We start from the raw sequence: 13,728 nt of genomic DNA on the forward strand, positions 1-13,728 counted from the left end.
CGCTAAAGCGACCATCAGCTTATAGTAGAACTGTAAATGCCAGGTCCATATGGCATACTGAGCTGGCCAGCTGGAAGCACTTTTGTAGGTCCGTATGCCATACGTCCTTGGCAGCGAAAGGGTTAATCATGTCTATTTCATTACTTTTATTTATAACTTAAGTAAATCTGCAACCTGAATTTGTTCTATAGAGAACCTGTCGGTTAGCCACACTTGTTACAGCTTGGTTGTATAATCTCCTTCGAGATTTTACCTGATTATATCTTGAATGGATTGCTCAGGTAGGTCCTGCACTGGATAGTTAAAATCTAATGGAAATTGTACAGTCAGTAGACTTTGTGTGCTGTAATGAGTCAGACTGCAGATTAAATTTGAAATTATACTCAAGCTGATCTTTAAGAAAACAGTGTCATAAAAGAAAACATTAATGGATGTATCCAATATTATTGTACTGAAATCTTGGTGGCAATCTAATCCTCAGTGGACCTTGTCTGGGAGCACAGAGAGGGGCATTAATTAAAACTAGAGCAGAGAAAATCTGGAGCAGCTGCGCATGACAACCGATCAGCCTCTTTTAATTTTCAAATCTTAACTGAAGAGAAAAGCTGATTGGATGCCATGGGTAACTGCTCCAGATTCTGTTTGCTCCAGTTTGGATCAATTCCCCTTAGAGAATATCCTTGAATGTTACAAAATCTTACCAGGCACTTGCTCATGTACTGATGAGGTAAGGGCACATATAGGTGTATTTTATTTTAATCAGAGTTCCATTTCAAGTGGGTGGGAATATGCTGCTCCCAGGAAAGTGTTTGATCTGCCTCACCAACTTCTGTTCACAACTGACCTTGATTTTAGTGGGTGAACACTAGAAATTACTTTTTTTTTTGTATATTGTTGTTCTTTCTGCTGCCGTTCTGTGTGTTTTAATTGAACTTCACTTGTCATGTTCTTACAGAGGGCAGGAAGCTATAGTAGAAATCGTCTCTGAAACCTCCCCAAAATCCTCGGCTCTTCAATGGCTCAACCCCGAGCAGACTGCAGGGAAGACTCATCCTTATCTTTTCAGCCAGTGCCAGGTAACAACCCTACTCTGTTTTCTTCTACAATCATGCATCTTTATTCATGTTTAAAAAAAAAAATTAATTTGATATTTAAAGATGAGCAAATAACCCCACCTCCTCATCCAGTACTTCATCATTACATTAGGGTCCCTGACTATAGCAGCCCTTCATGAAGGTCTTGCACTAATACTAATTGTATTTGTAGGCAGACTTCCCTGCTCTCCATGGTGCTGAGGCTTTGTGATGCCTTCCTCCGGCATCCAGTACTGCACTGCCTCATAGCCGAAAGTTTGGCCTTTACAAGGGGCTACTGCTGCACATATTGAGGCCAACTAGGCACTCTAAATGTAAAACGTGGCACTGGCAACATGCCTTCTGTACATTTGGCTCTTTCCTTTTTAGCATGCAGCAGATCTATTTTCTTTTGCAAGATTTTATTACCATTTTAAATAACCAGTAACAACAAGAAAAAAAAAACGATACCAAGAGCATGAGCCGTTAAAACACAGTACAGTAATACATAGTCATTTTAGGAGAACCCCGTTGACATATACACATTTCAACAGACAGTATCATTGTGTCTTTGGCACTTGCCGCTGTGTGCGAAGTAGTGTTAAGCAGCATCGTCTAAAAGGGGTCTCCAACCATGCAAAAGAGAATAAAAAAGGATTACCAGGTCGTGGTCTCATTGAGTAAAAACAAGAAAAGTGGGTAGAAAGAATGGAACCCAAAGTATAAACCGAGTGCAGGAAGTCAAAAAAGAGGCAGAAGAGAGAAGGACCCTGCATGGCCAACCGGTGAAATGGAACCAACCTCTAACCACTATATGAAAATACGAGTTTAAAGTGTAAAGGCAATAATCTGCAGGAGAAACGGCCCTCTATATGAAAAGGCCAAAAATGAGTCCATGTCCAAATCCAAAATCTAATTGGCCCATAAAGCAGCACATTGTGATTGACGATCATGGAGATGAGCCGTCAATTCTTTAAGGCGCATTATAGAACATAAGTAAGCCACTACTGTATGGTCAGAGGAACTTGAAAATGACAATGAACAGGTATCTGAGTACCGTATATACTCGAGTATAAGCCGTCCCGAATATAAGCCAAGGTACCTAATTTTAGCAAAAAAAACTGGGAAAAAGTATTGACCCGAATATAAGCCGAGGGTGGGAAATGAGGCAGCTACTGGTAGATAGATACCAATAAAATTACATTAATATTTATTTAAAAGAAAAATAACCTAGCTCTGTAAGTGGAAAAGGGGGTACAGGGCTACATATCATGTACTACGGATCATTTAACCCATTCATGTTAGCAGAGGATCATTGTAAATGTATTGTTCAGTGCATTCTATATGTAGTATATAGTACATGTACATATAGAGTGCCTGCAACAATACATTTACAATGATCCTCTGCTAACATGAATGGGTTAAATGATCCATAGTACAGGGCTACATACAGATCATTTAATACATTCATGTTAGTATAATTGTAAATGTATTGTTCAGTGCATTCTATATGTAGTATATAGTACATGTACATATAGAGTGCCTGCAACAATACATTTACAATGATCCTCTGCTAACATGAATGGGTTAAATGATCCATAGTACAGGGCTACATACAGATCATTTAATACATTCATGTTAGTATAATTGTAAATGTATTGTTCAGTGCATTCTATATGTAGTATATAGTACATGTACATATAGAGTGCCTGCAACAATACATTTACAATGATCCTCTGCTAACATGAATGGGTTAAATGATCCATAGTACAGGGCTACATACAGATCATTTAATACATTCATGTTAGTATAATTGTAAATGTATTGTTCAGTGCATTCTATATGTAGTATATAGTACATGTACATATAGAGTGCCTGCAACAATACATTTACAATGATCCTCTGCTAACATGAATGGGTTAAATGATCCGTAGTACATGATATGTAGCCCTGTACCCCCTTTTCCACTTACAGAGCTAGGTTATTTTTCTTTTAAATAAATATTAATGTAATTTTATTGGTATCTATCTACCAGTAGCTGCCTCATTTCCCACCCTCGGCTTATATTCGGGTCAATACTTTTTCCCAGTTTTTTTTGCTAAAATTAGGTACCTTGGCTTATATTCGGGACGGCTTATACTCGAGTATATACGGTAGGTATTTTTGAATCCTGCAAATGAAGCCAGGTAATATGGAGAGGAGAGTTATTTTAGGAGAAGGATCTAACAACTCTGTTGTGTATGTCCAAGATGCAGGACCAAAAGGGCAGTATGAGCGAGCAGTTCCACCAAATGTGAGTACCTTCTGTCGCAAGACAACGCCAGCACAACAAAGATCTGGAAGGAAACCTTTTATGAAAAATAGACTAGCAAGAGAGATCTTATGGGTCGGTAAAAAAGAGGTTTTGACTTCCTCATCAGAGGGGTAGACCCGAGGTCCCTCTCCCAATCTGAGCTAAAGTGGAGAATCTCGAGGAGAGCAATTGATGTATGCAGATGTATTTTAAACTCTTCAGGCGTCAATACAGCCCTGGATCGCTTGTACGGTGCGGCTGAAGGTGTGCCTCCCATCGCCGGCTACCCCGGGCTTCGCTGACCCCGTACAGGCCAGTCACCGGCAAAGTGGGTCTCCCACTACCGATCAGAAAGGGATTAGCAAGTTACTAGCTGCTGATCTCTCCTCCAATCACTAGACCCGGAAGTGATATGTATTACATCACATCCGGTGTCACTGCGCACATTCTCCGGCTCCTAGAGCCAGGAGAAGAAGCTGGTGAAGCAGATCTCTACTCCCATCAGTTTCTTTGGGGCCCCTATGTGATGCCTCCATTAAGAAGACCTGCCACATCATGTTTGCTGTTACATAGGGGGCTTGTTAGCCCCTTATGTGATGGCAATAAAGTTAAATGTAAAAAAGTCCCCCCCCCCCAGTACATGCACATACAAATCCAAACGCATGTCTGGTGCGCAAAAACAAAAATTGTGCCACACATGTTGCATATTGCCAATGAGTGCAGTAATTCTAGGGCCATTAATCAGTGCTTACACTAAACTAATGAGCAGTAAAAGCTTTTAAAGGGTTGCCTATGTGAAATTTTGGGCATTGTAGTTTGTTTTTTTTGAGGTTTCACGGGCACACGCAATTTTAAGGCTTGACATGTTCGGTATCTATTTATTCAACGTGACCACATCTTTTATATTTTTATCAATTGTTTCTGTGCACTAAATTCAATTTTAGTGTATTTTATCCTAAAAATACTGGTTTGATAAACATTTGCGCAAATACCGTGCAACTCAGACAATATATAATTGTTTGGGGGTCTGAAGCTGTTTTCTAGCCAAAAATTCAGATGTTTGTGTGTAAATAGTAAGAAATTTCAGCAAGTGGTTAAAGAGGGGCTGTCATTGTTTAAATAGCTATCCATTTTAATAGCTTTATCTTCCATAGAAACAGTTTATTTGCTGTTAGACATTCCATTGACGTTCATTTTATCTAGTTGTGGACCTTTTGTAAAGCATTCAAATTAAGTGGTATCAGGACTGAAATATGGGGGCTACTATTGCTGACATGTTTTTGAAGGTGCCTAGTCTGGAAATGTCACCATTCTCCTTTATTCACTACTTGGTAAACCACTGACCTGGGACAGCCCAGTGCATTCGGGTGTTAGGATATGGTCTTATTTCAGGTTAGTGGCTGGCTTGTAAGTAAGGAATAACAGTCCACTCTGACTGAATGTTCTATGACAATAAAACTTGAATTGTGTGTCCTTTTTTTATGGACACTTGGGTGGGGGGATTAATGAGAAGTATTTGAGACAAACTTGGTCTCAACTGGAGTGCAGTCATTCAGGTTTGTAATCTTCATTTTCTAGGCTGTGTAGGAACAATAAAAGATTGGTGACTGGTTTGTTATGGCCACCTGCATGAGTTGGGATGGCACTTGTCTTAGACACATTTTATTAATTCCCTCTATGTGTAATCTTATGCATAGTTTGGATGTGAGAAGTAGTTTCTCTGCTGTCCTTATCTGCAAAGTTGATGCAACATGTCTGCTTTGGTGCTTAATTATCTGATTAGACATCTGTCGTGTGTGTGTATGCGTGTATATGTAATATTTTCACTTTTTTTTTTTAAAGGAGAACTACGAGGTGAGTGCTTTTCACTCGCCTCATAGTTCTAGCCGACCTGTGACAATGAGACTGTCACAGGTCGGCTCAGTAGATCGGGAGGTGAGCGAACACATACCGGCGTTTACTCACTTCTCGATCCTGTCACAGCTCTCTGCCGTGACAGGGGAGGGACTGGATTCTCCCCTCCCTGCTCCGATCCTCCAGCGCTGACTGGCGGAATGGACGGGGGAGGGGGCGGGTACAGCAGGCTCTGCCTCTAGATAGGCAGAGCCAGCTGTCACTCACGCAGCTGGGCGGATCCAGACATAATTGTCGGGATCCGCTTCAGCTGCGGCGTCTCAGTATACCGTGAGCTGTAGCTCGCGGTATACTGAGCTTAGGGTGATGTTACCCTGAGGAGAACTATGGGGAAAAGCCCTAACCCCATACTTCTCCTTTAAGCACTTTGGTGCGTGAATTGGGAAAATATAATGTTTTTGGCGTTATGTCGGTTTTTTTTTTGTTTTTTTTTCTTTTTGTTTTTGCTGGCTTTCATTGTACATCATGGTAAATACATATTGTTGGTTTTGTGTTCTATTATATAATTGAATACATAGACCATACACATCAGTCCATGGCCCTGATGTCACTTAGTCTTTGTCACTACCACAGTCATTCACACCAGGTATACTAGGGCCAGTTTTCAGTGGAAGCAGTTAACCTACTACAAGAATATCTTTGGACTGAAGCATGAAAAGAATGTACAAATGTATATAGATAGTGTTAATGATGAAAATTAAATAACAGACCCGGTTTTGCAAGACTGCTTCGCTACTGAGATTAATTTTTTACTTTTACCAAAAACATGAAGAATATTGTTAATTAGATTTGTATTCATGTTCAGTCAGGATTCTTGTTACATGTTAAAAAAAATAGTCTGATTTTTAACATGGACTTGTTCACTTCCAGCTTTGCCACTAGCGAACTCTAGAGGTGAAAAAGTAAAGTGCTGTCAAACCAAAATCTGAACTACTAGAAGTGTGCCATCAGAAATCAATAACAATGATTGTAACTATTTGTAACAGGGGAAATTCTGTCCGTTTTAAAAATTTGTGCAAGAAAATTACATTGTTAGGGATTGGTGTTCTTTTACTCCTCACATTTACAATCCTTTATTTCTCATCTTTTAAATGGTAATTTTTTTGTAGTGCTTTTTGTGGTTTTTTTCTTTATTATGGTCAGAACTTAAAATAACCTTGAATATAATCATGTGGTTTTTAGTCAGGATAGGGAATATCGGTATTTCATATGTACTACTTGCAGTAAGCAAGAGGCTGCTGAATCCAGCTTTTCAGCAGTTATATGCTACAAGCGATGCTAAAGCATATCTAAACACAAGAAAAAAACGCAATATATGGCAGCTTATCAGTCCTTAAATCTGGCTGCATTAGATTTTTCTTATTTAATTTTTTGCACTTCTGGAACAGATATAACGAAACACATGTAATGGTATATTTAACAGACCAAAAGGGAGCAAACAAGAGAAGTTAATTGTTAGGCTTTACTTACACTTTAAATATATGCACAACACGCAGCAAAATAAATCGGGTAACGCATTAATAGAAATCCAACAGGATCCCTAAACAGATGGATGGCCAAATCTCCTGTTGCAGCTATTGTATTCTGACAGTGGATGCCAGTTGCTGTCCGAATACATGGACAGTGATTGCAGGCGATTGGACAAAAGTCCATTGCTTAACTACCTTTTGCCAAGCCAACTGGGCCACCTACTATTAGAATTTTAGCAGATTCCTTTAAATTATTTTTGAAAGTTTTTTATTTACAGAGAAGCAGTCAACAAAGGAAAAGGAAGTGATTGCCGTTCTTATAAAAACATAAAAACAAGCATGCTCAAATCCCCAAAACTGTCATGGATGCATCCTGTATTAAATTATGTCTTGTAAAGTAGTAATTGTGTACAGGTAATTAAAAAACAAACAAAAAAAAGGATTATATAAAAAAAATAATTTGATCAGTAAAAATCAAAATAGAAGCAACAAAAAAAATAAATGATCAATTTCAGTAGCTTGTTGATACTTCAGTTTGCAATGGTTTATCGTTGTGCGTTAATTCTCCCTTTTTTATAAATGACCACCTCAATACCCCATGCAGGTAAAATGGACTGCTGCCCTGATGGCAAGGGCAAAAGGATTAAAATGAGTGTGTCCTGATCAAATGAACTTGGACTGCCAGAATGTTTGATAGAACTGTCTGGTTCCTTCCTGTTACTAGATTTGCTTATTTCACATGAATATGTCTACAAGCCCTAAAGCCGGCCACAGATATTACTACATGATTGTACAACCTCCTTTTTAGATTTATCAAAAGCTTTGCAGTACAAGGTTCTACTTGAATGTTCTGCCCATCCAGTTTTTATGACTGCTGCCTAGTTCTTGCATTGCTATGCAGGGTGTCTAGTTTGGGTGTTCTGTGCAGAAACTGGACCTCCCTCTTGTCACCATGCCCATCCTGCCCCATGTAACTGAGTTCCACTCTGAATTTCAGTAGAAATGGCAGTTTGCATATGAATCCTGAAAACACTAGGGGGAATGTGTCAAAACTGGAGCAGCTGCCCATGGCAGCCAATCAGCTTCTCTCCAGTTAAGATTCAAAAATGAAAGAAGCTGATTGGTTGCCATGCACAGCTGCTCCAGTTTTGATGAATTCCCTTCACTGTATTTGTGTTAACTTTTGAATGTTTTTTTTTTTTCCCTTTATTTTAAAACTGTAAGCAGTTTGACAGTTCGTTTTATTGTGTATTTAGTTAATTGTTCATTTTACATTTGGAAAACATGTAAAATGTCTTTGCCATCACAGTTAAATGCCAGTGCCCATTTTATTCTACTGCTTTTGTCACAACGTCTCCATGTTTGTATTTTCCAGGCCACACATTGCAGAACCATAATTCCTTGTCAAGATACCCCTGGCGTGAAATTCACCTACTACAGTCAGGTTTGTTACCAAATACAAATGTAACAATTGAGTAGGTTATGGATCCAAATATCCCAAATGTTCTACACTGTATACCTCACAGCAAATATTTTTTATTTTTCTATCAGGTTTCAATACCTAAAGAGCTCGTGGCACTGATGAGCGCTCTTAACGATGGGGATTTCATTGATCCAAATAACAGCAAGAGGAAGATATATCGCTTCAAACAAAATGTATGTTTTCTCTTCCACTACTTATTTGTCAAATACTTTTTTTTTTTCTCCTTTTTTTTGTTGTTGTTGTTTTTTTAAATTTAATTAATTTTTTAAATGTTTTTTTATTTTCATATTTCAAGATCACAAGCATTTTTTTGTTTGTTTTTTAGGTAAACTAAATTGTAACATTATCCAGTTTTATTGGAAATCCCAGAAAAAAACAGCTGAGAAAATGTGTAGTGTGCATAAGTAACCTGCGAGTGTAAAATTGGTTAAATGTCTAGGTACACATCTGCGTCTCGCCTAGTTACCAAGACCACAGTTTATAGTAGTTTGCTGCAAAGATGCACATTTATAAACAGCAGTTGAACCTTGCCATATTTGCTCTCATTGAGAGCAGTTTTAACTTTCCCAGGGTCAGCAGTAGGGGATAAAGGCCAGTAAATGCAAATTAGGGTTGTTAGGGTGTTGAATGTATGCAAAGGCAAGTGAGCATGTTGGGGGGCCCCCCTTGACAATAAATGGAAAATTACTCAAATCAATAATTCAACAGTTGACTCTACAAATTTGATAACACATTGGTCCTGTTGGTCTGTGACTTTGTGTCAAATGCAAATGTTACTGAGACTAAAAAAAATAAAAGCCTAATATATGTTGTGAATGGGACTGTTAATGTAGAGGTGGCCATCTATTGGCCTGACAGCATTCGATGGCTAATGATTGACGAATTAGTCATTTGATACCTAATATTTGACTCCTAGTTTAGCCAAGACATAATGCACTAAACTCACCTATTCATGTAACACTCCATTTTTGTTAACATTAGGTGCCGATACCAAGCTACCTCATTGCCCTGGTTGTTGGAGCTTTAGAAGGAAGGTAACTTAACTGCAGAATTTTTTTCTTTTTAAAAAAATCTTTAGCTTTTCTTAAGTACACAATACTATACAGCTGACCTCCAGGTCGTATGTCATGTCTTAAGATCTGTTTTGACTTAGATTTTTGCGTAAATTGTCCACGTGATTTTCTTTTGATTTTATATGAGAATGTCAATTTGCTAGTGGTTCACAGTATATAACCTGCAGCAGAGTGCAGCAGTCTGGGGTATAGAATGTAAACCACAGTACACAGAGTGGGGCGATTAGGAAGTATGTAGCTTATAGCATGACACAGAGATTAAAAAGGACCTAGGTATAGAATATACTCCAACACACAAAGTGTGCATAGTGGAGCAACCTGGGGTATAGAATCTTCAGGACAGGATACGAATTTGGGGACAGTTGCAGTATGTAATATACAGCACAAGATCCAGAGTGAAGAGGACCAGTAAAGTATACAGGAGTTTAACATTTTGAACCATGTCCTTTTACAAATTTAGATTGCTGGGCTGTCATGCTGTGATCCTTTTTAATATTTTGAGTCATTACCCAGCACAATCATGCAGATAAGCACATCAGATTTTACTCTCACTTACATACTTGATCTGCATACTTTTCCCAGGGCAGTGACTTGGGGAGTATATAAGCCAGTGGATCAGCATATTGGCCAAGCAGCTAGAATTTTAAGATGGGGTTTAGTTAGTGGCAGCCCTCATCACATTGGATTTCTTCTTCCTTCTTCCTTCTCTCTTTCACTACGCTTACAACTCAGTTTCCTTGATGGGAACCAAGTTTTGTGTGGCATGTTTTATTACAACATAAGGGTTTAAAAATGTGTCTGACTTAACGATTATCATCCTCACAGGAAGATTGGCCCAAGAACAACAGTGTGGACAGAGAATGAGCTTCTGGAGGCTTCTGTCTATGAGTTTGCAGAGGTTGGTTTTAAACATTTACCTTTTACATGCAGTGATGTAACATTAGAAGATGTGCCAGTTTTTTACTAAAATATATTGTATATAATGTGTGGAGATGAAGTGGGACCAAACTCCGCTTTAAAGAAAAATGCTGTAAGTTTTTTAATGCAGAAGATTCTTTGTATGTCAGAAAAGGGGGTCTGGAGATGAATAAAAAGTGTCTGAGACAAGTTCTCTCTCTCAACTGATACAGTTGCCCATAGCATCCTTCCAGCTCCTATCTTCCAGGAGCTGGACCATGTCCGGTACCCGCAGCAGGCGGGAGCGGGAAAACAGACGTGAGAGGTGATAAGAGGAGGCAGAGCTAAAGGGCAGTAGTTTACAATTTATAGTTTAATATTTTTCTCCTTTTTTACACTTTAGACCGAGAAAATGCTGAAATATGCTGAAGATTTGGTTGGGCCGTATGTTTGGGAAAAATACGATCTACTTATTTTACCACCATCTTTTCCTTATGGAGGCATGGAAAATCCTTGTCTTACTTTTGTAACCCCAACTGTATTGGTAAGCCTTCTGTACACAAATCACTATATACATGTTTTGCTCATGTGTTTTGTATGACAGGGAGTTTTACAGCATACATAATGTTTCTGGGTATGGAGGAGCAGGTGACTTCCACTTCTGTGAAAGTGCTTTTATATATGGTTATTGGTCCAGCACTGTTGCATGGAAACCTCAGTCTTGTGTGTGTGCTCTGAATAGAGAGATTTGGAGCTTATAGAAAGCTTCCTTTTCTCACTTCTGGTGGCTGAACTGAGTCATGGGCGAGTACTTCCGGCAAGGGAGCTATGAAATGAACCTCTTGCTTTGTTTTAATCTAGACAAGCACTAATGGAGTAGAACATCATAATGATAACATTCAGCAAAACCAATATTCTTTATACAACTTCCATTCAGTGGCATAATTAAAATGGTAAAGCCCCATAAAATTTTGGAACCACCACGCCATTTGCTCTCTATGTATGGGGGTGCTACAGACTAAGCTTCATGTTCAACCACCAGGTTTATAGAAGCTTGGCATAATGATTTAGCTCGTGGGTTTACATGGTTTTTTTTCCTTTGCCTCTTTTTTTTTTTTTTTTTCGCACGTGCAATCCTGCTTGATAATGTTTCCTGTTCCGCAAGCATCTTCATCGCCAGAGTTGGGTATCGTACCCTTATGACATCTGTCTGTTTGAGATTTTATACACCCAGATCCTTTTGTACACTTTATTTGATCATACATTGCATGTACCTGCTCATGTTTTGTTCCTTATATGCTTATAAATAAACTTGATTCGACTATATAAAAAAATGGGCTTAGAAGATCCCATAGTAAATTCTTTTAGTCTGTAATACTGTAAAAGCTCTCTGCAGCATGCTAGTCCGTTTAATCTTTTCGTAACGCAAGTCTGAACTAAATATATATTTCACTGTATCCTTGGTGTTCTTGCTGTTTGGATAAATAATTGAGGTCCTTCAAGGCATACTTGTTCCTCTGGGACCAGAGAATGTGGATGTGGCTTTTGTTGCGGAGAAAATTAAAAATCATGAAATGAGTGTCTTTTAACCAAATCCAGCCTTTTATAGGATAACACATTCTCCAGAGAACGGCTGAGATTCTCTGTATTCTCAATTAACCTTTAAAAAGATGCAGAGATTTGCCTTCCTACATTCTGTTAAATTCTTATCCTCTGATGCACATGAGTTAATTTAATACCATCACAAAAGCAAAAGAATAAAATGCATAGCTTTTGCCACCTCCCATTCTTGAGGATTCATGTCAGTTGAATGTCCAGCGTTCTAGCCGGATTCCTTTCCCATGAGACGCATCCACTTTGGAATTATGCTATCTTGGAGAAATAGATCATGGAGACAAATGATAAAATGATTGTGTTTTTTATCTACCCATAGTGCAGCACAGTAATCTGTTAGATTAAAGCCATCGAACCATTTCTTATATCTCAAGATAACAGGGCAGCCTATTGGATTGTTAATGTAATTCATATAATAGAGAAGGCAATAGAAGGACTGGGAACACATTCTGTGTCAGGAGTGATTCTCCAAGCAGGACATGAGATAGTTGGAGACCTGATTGCCTGTAACCTAAAATAAACCATTTTGGGTAAACTATTTAATAGACTGCTTCACTAGGGCCATTTTGGGACTCGCAAAGATGCTGTTTTGCATATGACTTACAAGCATGCTTTATGTGCAGCAGTTCCATTCCATTTTCATAAACTTTTGTTGTTTTTTTTTTCCTCAGGCTGGTGACCGATCTCTTGCAAGTGTAAGTTTTTATGATTTTCATATTAAAATACATTTAATAAGATATATGTTTATGTAAACTAGAACTTTGATTTATCATCCAATTCAATTGTGCATTGTATTATTGCACTTTTAGGACTAGCATACCTTGTTTTCATTTACAAAGATTTATACTGTATCACATGATATACTTAGCAGACAAAATTCATTACTTTTATCACATGATATACTTAGCAGACAAAATTCATTACTTTTAAGGGTTCTGTTTTATGAACCGTTCAGAGCCACTGGTCTTACGAATCTCTGGGGAAATGGAGGCAAAAAATAATGTTCATAGTAATTAATTTTTCTTTTCAGGTCAAATGCAGTGTAATACTGCATTATGGCCACTAGATGGCGCGGAGGAACATAGAAAATAAGTATAATTATGCTCCTCAGGTCCATCTAGGGGCCATAATTCGCTATTGCATCACATTCAACCTGAAAAGAAAATATGCGAAGAGCATTCATTTTTGCCTTTTGTACAGAACAAATGTTTTAAGATTCACTGGTCTTGTCAAAGTATTTAACATGAATATTTCATTTATATCAGCCTTTTGCAATCAAATATGCAATCTGTACAGCAGAGATCAAAGTGAGATGAGGGAAAAGCAGCAGATGTAGCTACAGTGCGGTGTGTGTTTTGATAGGTAACAGAGGAGCTCACCAGAGCAAACCTCAGGAATGAACGGTTTGAATACAAATTATTTTGCAGGTAAAGCAGCTGCCGTATATGCATTTCATCTGTGTTTAACCCCTTAATGACCAAGGGGGTTAAACCCTCTTTCTGTCCCGACCATTTTTCAGTACTCAGTACTGAGGTACTTTGACATTTATTCAGTCACACAACAATTAACTGAAATTTTGAATCTTTTTTTTTTGTGTGGGGAGAGGGGACACACAGAACTTTCTTTTGTTGGTATTTAATCGCAGTGGGGTTTTATTTTTTACTATATAAAGAAAAAAGGACCGAATATTTTTGGGGAAAAAATGTTTTCCCTACGTTATTTCATGAAACATTTATTAGCCAATGTTTTGGGAAAAAAGATGGGGTCACATCGGGTAAATATTTACCAAACATGTCCAGCAATAAAATTGTGTGCCCGCGAAATTGCAAAAAATGACCATATCGAAAATTGGCCATAGGCAACTCTTTAAAAGCTTTTACTGCTCATCAGTGTGGTGTAATCGCCATATTTG

At 38.3% G+C, this 13,728-nt stretch overlaps 1 protein-coding gene across 1 annotated transcript in view; it reads left to right on the forward strand.

Moving 5' to 3' along the window:
* Positions 1–13,728, forward strand: part of LTA4H (leukotriene A4 hydrolase) — a 40,218-nt gene that overhangs the window by 9,520 nt on the left and 16,970 nt on the right. Inside the window, exons 3-9 of the mRNA XM_018553877.1 lie at positions 956–1,076; positions 8,125–8,193; positions 8,301–8,405; positions 9,214–9,266; positions 10,131–10,203; positions 10,606–10,746; positions 12,488–12,511. Coding sequence (XP_018409379.1) covers positions 956–1,076; positions 8,125–8,193; positions 8,301–8,405; positions 9,214–9,266; positions 10,131–10,203; positions 10,606–10,746; positions 12,488–12,511 — 586 coding nt within the window. The remainder of the gene's footprint in view (positions 1–955; positions 1,077–8,124; positions 8,194–8,300; positions 8,406–9,213; positions 9,267–10,130; positions 10,204–10,605; positions 10,747–12,487; positions 12,512–13,728) is intronic.

This window comes from Nanorana parkeri, unplaced genomic scaffold, assembly GCF_000935625.1.
Source record: "Nanorana parkeri isolate BGI_ZX_2015 unplaced genomic scaffold, ASM93562v1 scaffold132, whole genome shotgun sequence".
NCBI classification, from domain to species: domain Eukaryota; kingdom Metazoa; phylum Chordata; class Amphibia; order Anura; family Dicroglossidae; genus Nanorana; species Nanorana parkeri.